This window comes from Melanaphis sacchari, unplaced genomic scaffold (assembly GCF_002803265.2).
Source record: "Melanaphis sacchari strain LSU unplaced genomic scaffold, SCAv2.0 Contig2069_pilon_pilon, whole genome shotgun sequence".
Lineage (NCBI taxonomy): Eukaryota > Metazoa > Arthropoda > Insecta > Hemiptera > Aphididae > Melanaphis > Melanaphis sacchari.
Genome location: NW_020271022.1, coordinates 6,072 through 17,231, shown reverse-complemented (window position 1 = coordinate 17,231; position 11,160 = coordinate 6,072). Strand labels below are relative to the sequence as shown.

Below are 11,160 nucleotides of genomic sequence, written 5' to 3'. Positions count from 1 at the left end.
TAAAAGTACTTAATAATATTTAGTCATACCTTAGACAATATTAAAAATTATTTGTATAAAAGATAAAAACAGTTTTTTAGTTTAATACTATATCATAATATCACATTATTCATTTTTCCCAGTCTTAATTTAGCAGTCTTATATAATTGTCAGGTTTTGATCTGTTTCACACATGTTTTCATCACAGCACATAGTATTATATTCTTCATCAGCTAATATTGGTTCTTGAGGTTGTTTGAAGATATTATCTTTGTAAAATCTAAGAAAATCTAATGCTTGCCATTCGTCACCATAATGTTTTTTTAATTAATTATCCACATCTCTCAACTTTAATGGATTTATATTCATACTTCCAGTTGATATTTCACTCAAAGGTAATTCAATGTTTTGTATAGTTTTTCCTTTCTTACATACATTTTTATATGCACCAGTTTCTATTTGATAGCTTACTTCTCCTTTTATCAAAACATTAGTTTTTTGTACATTTTTTTTAAATAAAAATCTTTTTGTTGGATTAAAACTAAAATGCCAATTGCCAGGAAGTTTAAAAACTGACTGTACAGATGTCTTCCAATTATACACTATTCCAGCTAAAGGTACTGTAGTACCAAAATTTGAAAATAAATTTGTATAATCATCTGGACTAGTAATAACATCTTTCTTTTTAATTTTTTTTTCAATATTAGCAAATACCCTGTCTGCTGGTAGAAATGAATGGCCAACAATTGGGAAAATCATTTCTAAAGCTTCTATATGAACAGGGGCCAAATGCAAAAACCAAGTTGATATCATACCCATCATTGTTGAGTTTTTGTTTTGAACTCCACAACCATCAGCAACTAACCGTATTGTTTTAATTGATGTAGGAATAACTAAATTTGATAGGCAATGATAAACAGCAGATGCAATTTCGTTAGACCCTTTGGCATGTTCTGTTTCATCCCAGTGATAAATGAAAACATTATCTTTAGTATACTTACATTTTGAATGACCTATTATAATGGTCAGATTATACTTGTATAACTGGCGTGAATAGTATGCAGCTTGATCAGGAACACGAGGCAATGGTTGATTTTTTTGACAGTCAAATGAAACAATAAGCAAGTCATTTTTATCTTCTTTTAATTTGGAATAAAATGCATTGGCTTTTAATTTGTGTAATTTCAGTTCTGTTTTTAATTCATTTTTTTTAGTAATACAATCTGAATGTTTAATTTTTTCTGCTAAACTTATGCATGTAGAACATGCATCTGTACTTGGTGTACCAAATCCTATGTTAAATTCTGTACAGAAAATATGGCGAAAGTAACTTTCTTTCACTGTTAATGAATCAGTTAATGCTTCAGAATTATAAATTTGCCACAATTTTTTAATATTTAACTCACTACTAATATAAACACGACTAGATGATTTACTTCTACAATAATGACTTTCAATAACATTGATTTTTTTTAATAAAAGCGATTACTTCATTTTTTCTATCCATAAACTGATTAGATTTTCTATCACCACCTCTTTTTTCAGTTGGACTAGTTCCAAAAATATAATGTCTGCGTACTACACCTTGAACACGGTTTTTGGATAATAAAAGGGTTGATAAAAACAAATCACGGCAAACTGGAATTAGTTCTTTTGAATCCAATTTTGGTATATAATATTTGATTACCAAATTTCTTATTTCATTGCATACACCAGATTTTTTTTCTTTTGACTTTGTTCCCCTTGTGTACTTAAGTATTAATGAATCTTGTGATATTTTATTAGAATGACTGTAAAAGTTTTTATGGAATTCTATTTGATCAAGCCTTTGTATTTCATTGCATTTGAATGAATGTCTTTTCATTTTATGGTCACATTTTTTATACTCCGGGGCACCAGGATTAGAATACCTAATTAGTAAAAATTAAGTTATAAGTTATATTAAAATATTTAGTTAACTAGTAATGTTAATAAAGTACCTTTCATTTTTTTTTCTAGTTACTTCCCATAACTGCTGGTTTATCTTTTTTTTTCTGGTCATATCTTCAATTTCAGGATGTTTATCCATGTTTAAAAAGATATTGTTTAAACTATTAACAACTTACAACAATTAACAACTTTAATAAGAAATAACAACTAGTAAAATATAATAAACAGATTTAAAAATTGTACTATGGCATTCAAAATACAACTGTTATTATAGAATTAATAATGTTATCAATTTTATTTTGCCGCGAAAAAAAAAAGTTTTTGATTATGGCTGGTTTTGAAATGAATATCACCAGATGGGTGACTTTGATACCAACCAACATTTTCCATAGTCATTTAAGACCAGTTATGGCCTTATTTGATGTTCAATATTTTTACAGCACTTGTAATACAGTATGACTATTTAGAAAATGCGAAAAAACCAGATTTCTAAAAATTTGCTTTTGGCTGGTTTTGAAACTACACGCCTCAACTGTCTTTACATTAACTTCAGGCATCGTATGAATAAACGTGAATTTTCTGTCAGTACAGTGGCGTACACTTCTGTTTTTATACAAATGTTTTTGTGTCACGACAACAACTGTCACAACATTTATGTCTCTAGTGAGAGTGGTTGTGAAAGATATTTCATACAGTAGAAATTTCTTTCATGAAAAAAATGTCATCGTGTGAATGAGGCTTTAGGAGTTGTTAAAAATATAATATTCAAGATTATTACAAAGGAGAAATTCATAGGAACCTTTGATTATATTCAGTTATTATTTAGGAAAATGAGTCACACACCGTAAGCAAAACGTGGTTCAGTGGTTATAAAATACTGCATCAATAATATTGTATTTGTAACTTGTGTCGACGAGCGGAACATGAGTTTTTCCCCTGTGCGATAATTCACGAGCATTTAAATATAGCGAACTCGAAAACACATAATATAAACAAAGAATATACCTAATATATAAATATATATAATTCGTTCAGTATATCTGATGATGTCACAAACTATCAACACAGTTGGTATTATTTTACATTATTATAATATAGATCAGGGGTGGCCAAACCGCGGCTCGCGTCATAGACTTTTGCGGCTCGCATCTTATCATAGCCTTTTTACAAAAAATTTGAAAACATGAATTTATGTATTTGAAAAAGTATAATATTTTATTAAATTACAGTGTATAGAAAAAAATTTGTAAAAATAAAGTGTTCTTGATATAATTTTTCTTTATAGACTATTTTATTATTTGTTGCGTGTTTATTTTGCATGTAAGCTTTTTAAATTCATGGCTATATGTTGTTAATGCAGTCCTTAACAATTCAGTTAAATAATCATCCGTTAATGTTAATCGATGTTTAGATTTAATCATTTTCATGGTTGAGTATAGGGACTCGCAAGAATATGTTGTTCCAAAAATCGATATTAACTTTTGAACGCAAAGAGTAATTTTTGGATATTTAATAACATGCTCATGTTTCCAAAATTCCAACTAAGAATGACAACTGTATTTGAACTGCTTCAGTCCTTCATCTTCTAATAATTCCAAGAATTCAATTTCTAAAGCTGCCGTATTCATTGAAATCGATTTTAATATTGGACATCCATTTTCAATAACATTAATGACAAAGGGATTTTCTAAAAATGCAATCAAAGGTTTAAGTAATTTCAAGTCTTTAAATCGATCTTCAAAGTGAGTTGATAAACACTCTAATTTTTGTACATAATCTTCACAATTTAATTTTATTGCTATTCCAACCAAATAATCCTCAATTTTTATTAAGTACGGAAAATGGTTTAAATTATTTATTCTTAAGTCTCTTTGAAAAAGTTTAAGCTTATTTTGGAAACTAAAAATGTCTTGTACTAGATTATTTATGAATTTATTTTTACCTTGAAGAGACATATTTAATGTGGTCAAGTGATGCACAACGTCAGTACAAAATGACATATCTCTTAACCATTGTGGGTCTGAAAGTTGTGGAAATTTTTTATTTTTTTCTTTTAAAAATGTTTTAATAGGTTCTAATAAATCGAAAAATTTTATTAAAACGTTATTTACCGATAACCATCGAACTAAACAATACCACGGAACATCATTTGGAATATCATCCTCTAAACTTTCAACAAAGTTTTTAAATTTGCGATGTATCTTTGAACCTGAACGTATGTAATTTACAATTTTAAGAACAACACTCATCACATGTTCATATTTAAAATATTTAGCCGTTAGGTGTGCTCTATGAATAATGCAGTGAATTGGAATAAAGTCTGGAAAATCAGTATCACTTTTTAAAATACCTATCAATCCATTTTTACAACCTGTCATACTGGGTGCACCATCAGTTGAGACGCTAACAATTTTTGCAATTTGTACTTCTGCTTTACGGAGTACTACGTCAAGAGCATCCTTAATAGCACAACCTCTAGTAGTTTCTTTATGAGCTATAAGATCTAATAATTCTTCTTTCACTTCCATATTCATCGTCACATAACGTATAAAAATAGCTAACTGTGGTTTATCCTGAATGTCAGTAGATTCATCTAACGCTAAACTTAATGCAGAACAATTAGCAATTTCATTTTGTAAATTAGAGAAAATATCTGAACTTATCATTGAAATACGTCTTTCCATAGTATGTCTACTATTCGAAATATTTTCAACCATATTTGGTAATTTTTTATCTTCCGGTTTTAAAATGGAAATAACATCTATAATGTTTTTTGTTAAATATACCCCATCTGTGTATGGGCGCTTTGCTCGAGCAGTATTAAACGCCATACAAAAACTCGCTTCAGTAGTTATATCGGTTTCTTTGGAAAATACCGCCATAACATTGGTTTGCTTATTTAATTTTGATTTCATTGTGCTTAACTTATTTTTTTCTCAAATCAGAACCAGTAGGAAATTCGTTACTAAAAGAACTGTGGTTTGTTTCATAATGACGTTTCAAGTTACTAACCTTAAATTGTGATAGTTGGGATTGACAGATGAGACAAAATGGTTTACTGTTTCGTTCTATGAAAAAGAACTCTTCTTCCCATTGTAATTTGAATTCTCTGTGTTCTTCTTCATACTTGCGTTTCTTAGACATAATAATTATTTTATTAATGTTGTGTTGTTACACTTACACGCACGACGTCAAAAAGCACTATGAAGACATAATATCCATTATCCATGTGTGTTTATGTCTGTATGATATTTTTATATTTATGGTAGTGATGAAGATAAAATTTAATTTGAGATTATTGTACAATTATTGTTATCGTATTCTTCATATTTTATTAAATACGATACCTTATCTTGTCTTATTTACAATATCACATATATATAAAAATTATAAAGTAATATGACCTATTTTTTTTTACATTTTGGCTCTTCCATATTTATTAATATATTTGGTGACTCGCGAGTCTCTTCTCGCTGACCACCCCTGATATAGATAATAATTGTAATAGTCACCGATGACAAAAGATAAACTCGATGGTCTGGACGGGTTATAATGAGTATCTATTAACTTTATTGATAATATTAATTATAATTTTTCTTTCATACTTTTATAGTTTCATAGTGTATAATTTAAAAAAAAAAGAGTACAATATCATGTACTTGACACTATTTCTAAGGACACTAGGACACTCGTTAAAAAAGAGTACTGTCCTACGAAAAAGAGTACGTTTGGTCTCCATAAATATACATACCAGCTATATATTATATGTTAACGATATCAATAAAATATAATACACTTATAAATAACGTATAAATTCACGGTCACTGCCACCGATCCACACACACACAAACATATTTTTCATGATTATTTTTATATTTTAACTAGCACCGGTGAAACTCGCTGTAAGTGAAAACCCTAGGTCGGTGAAACTCGCTGTATGTGAATACCCTAGGTTGGTAAAACTCGATGTATGTGAGTACCCTAGGTAGCTGAATATCGTTTGAAGTGAATTTCCTAGGTCGGAGACAGGATTTAGGAATACAGCAGTTAGAAAAGTCTAGTAGGTAAAACCAGTGATAACGACGAATGAGATGTTGGTACCTCTTATTTGGTGGCTCTACACTTTGGCGGTGTCGTTTTAAACGCGTAAATAATAAGTCTAATTCGAGCGTCTAGTGGTCGGTCATTTCATTAAATTCACAGGTGTAATACACCTTGTCCCGTAGCTTGCCCTGTGCTTTTGTGCATGGAAAATAAATAAATACATTCCGAAAAGGTAATTAAGTGTCTAGTTATCAGTCATCGTCCAGTGAATATCGATTCCTGACAGGGCAATCCGCCTGCGGCGGATTGTCATACCTCCTGACGTCGAAGGCGTTGTGCTGTTTAGTACGCAAAAAAGTTTAAGTCGAATCGAGCGCTCGATTTGTCAAGCGATCACCACTGAAAATCCAGTTAAACGCGTTTGAACCTCCCAGGTAGGCGATCCGACTGCGTCGAATCGCGGACGATGTGAGCACAAAGTAGAAATTTTAAACGTATTAATGAAAATACATGTCAAACGTTAGCGAGTTGTGGTAAATAGTGAGTCGAAGATCAAAAAACTATAAATATTTAATAATTTTTTTGATAACAGAAATTACAATTAATTAACACAAAATTTAAAAATTTAAAAAAAAATCAGAATACTTAGTCAGTTATCGTACAGAACGGATTTCGCGGGAACGTGTTTCGAACCTGCCTACCTAACGTCGGAGAACCTCGTCCCGTAGCTTGTTACGAAAACGGCAATCGAGTGTCTAGGTATCAGTCATCGCCCGTACGGTGAAAGTCGATACCTGCTGAAAGGGCAATCCGATTTCGGCGGATTGGATGAATTTCCCGTGGCTCGCCCGATGCTTTTGAGTATGGAAAATAAATAAATACACTCCGAAAGGGTTATTAAGTGTCTAGTTATCAGTCATCGCCCATCGAATATCGATACCTGACAGGGCAATCTGGCTGCGGCGGATTGTCATACCTCCTGACGTCGAAACCGTTGTGCTGTTTAGTACGCAAAAAAGTTTAAGTCGAATCGAGCGCTCGATTTTTCAAGCGATCACCATTGAAAATCCAGTTAAACGCGTTAGAACCTCCCAGGTACGATGCGGACGATGTAGGCGTAAAGGAGAGATGTTAAACGTATTATGGAAAACACATGTCGAACGTTAGCTAGTTGAAAATCAAAAAAACTATACATAATTAATATTTTTTTTTTCATATTTTATAGATGGTTAGATATCGAAAAGAAATATTATGCGCTTTCTGTGATGACAAAATATTTAAAAATCAAAAGATAAAAAATTTGCTACTGTTTTTCCCCTGTATCTTTCAAATGTAAGGAACTGAAAGGCCAAACATATAAAATAGTGAATTCACCGTCAAAACTGAGTGAAACAACTGTATCGTCATCAATAGAATGTTCTCAGGCTATAATATAAATTGCATATCACAAATGTACATTTGAATCGTGCAGACCGTTGGCAATAACTATAATTGGTTTAATTGAATTCAATAATCTATCTTTAATCTATTTAGAAAAATGAATAATTGAATACTATTGTGTAATTTAACGTTCGTGTAATGTATATTATAATATAATATATTTTGTCATCATCAATCAAGCAGTATAAAATGTAATGTGCGAGATCAAAAATCGTTTTTAAAATTTGAAAAATATTATATGAGTAGTAATATCATATCAAAACGAAAATAGCAATTAATAATGATCGATTAAATGAAAAAAAAAATGCAAAAAATCTCGTACGTGTAGTTTCTTATGGGCCGCCAGGAATACGCCGGTACAGGATTCGAACCTGCCTACCTAACGTCGGGGGACCTATCCTAACACCTATCGACTACCGCTTGAGTTGAAAACCGTAACCGAATCTCGAACACTTAAACCGTTTTAGAGATGCGACGAATGCTACATTATACGTCGTTTGACCCGTACAATTTTTACGATTCGCGTGTCACGAAACCGTAAATCGCATATTTATTGTCGTTTAGAACGTTTCCGACGTATTCGTTTACATTTTTTAATCGTATACGTCTCAACGACGTACCGAGTTTATCATCACATACACATATCACGATATCCCCCCCAAAAGGTATGCGATTAAAGGCATTACAACCACGCTTTCGTGAAATACACTCGTGTGTGAACGCATAGTCGTTAAACTTACTTTCGTGAGGAACGCCGCACGACTCAAGCGTGGATAGATCAAACGTGTTTGATTTTCAGTCGTGATATACCGTTCGTGAAGCCAAGATGTCGTCACAGCAAAAATATCGTGTAACTAAGTTTAACGACATTGAAACTACGCGTTTTTTGGAGTTATATTCTATGGAAAAGGTGTTATATGATCCAAGTTTGGAGGAATACCGTGATAGAGATTTACGTGCCGCCGCAGCTAAGAGAATAAGTCATGAATTAAATATTCCTGGATTTGGACCAAAAGAAGTTATATTAAAATTCAAAAATTTAAGAAGCTCTTTCAGTCAGGAATTAAAAAAAATATCAGACAGTGCAAGGTCTGGAAAAGGTACAGATGACATATACAAGCCAAAAGTATTTTGGTTTGATCAGATGAACAGTTTTATTCGTCCGTTTGTTCAACAGCGACCCACACAATCGAATCTGGTAATTACTTTTTTTTTATAAAAATATATTTCGGTATATAATAATTTAAAAACGATATACGAATATTAATTTAAATTTAAATTAGTATGAATAATGCGTTGTTTTTAGTAACTATAATATCTTATCTTATCTTATCTTCTATGAGTATTGTATAAAAAATCATAAAAAAAAAATCTTTAACGTAAATATATTTATTATCCACACGATTGTAAACAAAAATAGATTTATATTATTAGTTATTACAGTTCATTTGACACATCAGTTATATGGTTTTGCCAGGGAACAGCTCCTTCGTTATTAAAATAATCACGATATTTATTCCGTATTTGTTGTGCCTCCATATTAGAATGTTTGTGGTTAGTTGCTGGTAGATTCTGTAATCCACTATTATTTTGACGCCATGATCCAAGAAAAACTCTGTGGTTCTCATCCTCATAATCAATCAGATCTCCCGTCACATACCGAGGGTTTGTTTTTTTCAACCAATTATGAATTGCACAGCATGCGAGGACAACTTTGTCTAACGTTTCTAATTTTAATGAAATTGGTTTTTCAAACAATCTAAATTTACTCGCGAGTATGCCAAAGGCGTTTTCCACTACACGTCTTGCTCTTGACAATCGATAATTGTAAATCCTTTCTGCAGGGGTTAAATTGCGTCGACTGTAGGGTTTCATTATATAATTTTTTAACGGAAATGCATCATCAGCCAAAATAACGAAATTGTTTGGTATGGCTAGTGAGTTTGTTTCTAAAGCGTTGTACAAAGAGCTATTTTGAAAAATTCCTGCATCTGATCTTCTCCCTTTCGCTCCAACATCAACATATAAAAAACAATAATCGGAATCTACCAAGGCCATTAACACAATACTATAACTTTTTTTATAATTAAAATAATCTGAACCACTTCCGGGAGGAGCTCGTATGACAACATGCTTACCATCTAGAGCCCCTACACAACCAGGAAAATTCCATCGCGTTCTAAAACCATATTCAATGTTTTTCCACTCATCTGATGTTGCAGGGACCTGAAACATTATATTATTAAAATATGAATAAACTAATAATATTAACACATTATTATTTATATTACAGATACTTCCTATAGAAAATTCCTCAGAGGCCTCAATAGAAAATAGTCTACAATCAGAACCTAACTTTGAATACAGTACTAGCCAAAACTCTGAAGACGTGATACAGATTGCATCAAAAATTGATACACCTGCGAAGATAATAAAAAGAAAGATTGAACCACAACCATCAACATCAAAAAATAAAAAATCTATTCATGATCATGAAATAGGATTTATGACAAGTGCAATTGACAAATTACATGAAATTTCAAATCGCGCATCACAAGTCGCTACAAATATAGATGATAGTTATGATCATTTTGGGAAATATATCGCATCAATGTTAAGAAGTATAGGACTACCAACAGCAATACGATTACAACAAAACTTCATGAATCAAATTACAATTGCTATGTGCCCACCAGAATATGTTACTGATAATTCAACGGCTGGAACATCAAGTGGAAGACAATCAAATTTAAGTACTTTTTCGGCTAGTAATGATGACGACTACATGACATTATTTACAGATTTATAATTAAACAAATTTTATAATTATAATTATCGTTATAATTAAACAAATAAAAGTTCACTATTACTAATAATTTTATCGTTATTATGATTATTTTATTTGTAATCTATACACCTAATACGGGCACAATAATATTTAAATAATATTTATAATAATTTAAAATTTTAAGGTACTTACTTGTATGAATTCTGCTAGTTCATTGTATATTGCTTCACAGGTTTCTGGAATAAATTTACTTATTGTGTTTTTTGGAACACGGAACAAAAATTCTAAACTTTTTAAGGAATCACCTGTAGCTAAATACCGTAAAGTCACCTCTAATTTTGTTTTTGCACTAATTGCTTGTCTCATGTTAGTGTCAGATTTTGAAATAATATTTGTAACACGTTTTAAGAGGTATTCAAACTGAAATTCAGTCATTCGCAGTAGGTTTCTAAATCTTCTGGAAAATTGCTTTTTAATTCCATACTAACCAAGTTTGACGCTCCTAACATATTTCTTCGCTGTATCCATTCTCTAACCCAAAAACGTCTTTTTTTTCGTTTTCTTGTAATTGTGTCCTGTAAGCGCTCCATATTTTTTGCTAAGATAGTAGCAAAAAACGAACTTAAAACAGCACAACTTTCAACAACCAGATCATTCATGTTCGATGTTTCGATAGTGAGTGAAAGTCAAAACACGAGGCGTGAACGGCACGAACCCAAAACCGTGTGAACGTTTCATCAATTCACACTTTCGTGAGTGTCACGAACGAAAGTTGACTAGCGTGGTTCACTGTCGTGATTAACGCCTCGTGGGAACGCCCCATAACTAACGTTGGGGGACCTATCCTAACACATATTGACTACCGTTCGAGTTGTAAACCGTAACCGAATCTCGAACACTTAAACCGTTTTAGAAATGCGACGAATACTACATTATACGTCGTTTGACCCGTACAATTTTTACGATTAGCGTGTCTCGAA

At 31.7% G+C, this 11,160-nt stretch overlaps 2 protein-coding genes across 2 annotated transcripts; both read right to left on the bottom strand.

Annotated features, from left to right (window-relative positions):
• Positions 1–3,449: 3,449 nt before the first annotated feature.
• Positions 3,450–4,625, bottom strand: LOC112593466 (general transcription factor II-I repeat domain-containing protein 2A-like). Its single transcript, XM_025337858.1, has 2 exons — positions 4,020–4,625; positions 3,450–3,725 (listed from the first exon to the last, which is right to left on the bottom strand). Exons 1-2 carry the CDS (start codon positions 4,623–4,625, stop codon positions 3,450–3,452), a joined length of 882 nt encoding a protein of 293 aa, XP_025193643.1.
• A 4,204-nt stretch (positions 4,626–8,829) lies between these two features.
• LOC112593465 (putative nuclease HARBI1) lies at positions 8,830–10,839 on the bottom strand. Its single transcript, XM_025337857.1, has 3 exons — positions 10,669–10,839; positions 10,373–10,600; positions 8,830–9,618 (listed from the first exon to the last, which is right to left on the bottom strand). Exons 1-3 carry the CDS (start codon positions 10,837–10,839, stop codon positions 8,830–8,832), a joined length of 1,188 nt encoding a protein of 395 aa, XP_025193642.1.
• Between the last annotated feature and the right edge of the window lie 321 nt (positions 10,840–11,160).

Bases quoted from the DNA above. Each gene is read 5' to 3' on its own strand.
- LOC112593466 (XM_025337858.1), bottom strand. From the start codon at position 4,625: ATGGTTGAAAATATTTCGAATAGTAGACATACTATGGAAAGACGTATT. The intron at 3,726-4,019 runs GTAAATAACGTT...ATAAAAATTGAG, and splicing joins GTTTAGTTCGATGGTTATCG to GATTATTTGGTTGGAATAGC.
- LOC112593465 (XM_025337857.1), bottom strand. From the start codon at position 10,839: ATGAATGATCTGGTTGTTGAAAGTTGTGCTGTTTTAAGTTCGTTTTTT. The intron at 10,601-10,668 runs GTTAGTATGGAA...ACTGAATTTCAG, and splicing joins TGTTAGGAGCGTCAAACTTG to TTTGAATACCTCTTAAAACG. The intron at 9,619-10,372 runs GTAAGTACCTTA...ATAATGTTTCAG, and splicing joins AACTAGCAGAATTCATACAA to GTCCCTGCAACATCAGATGA.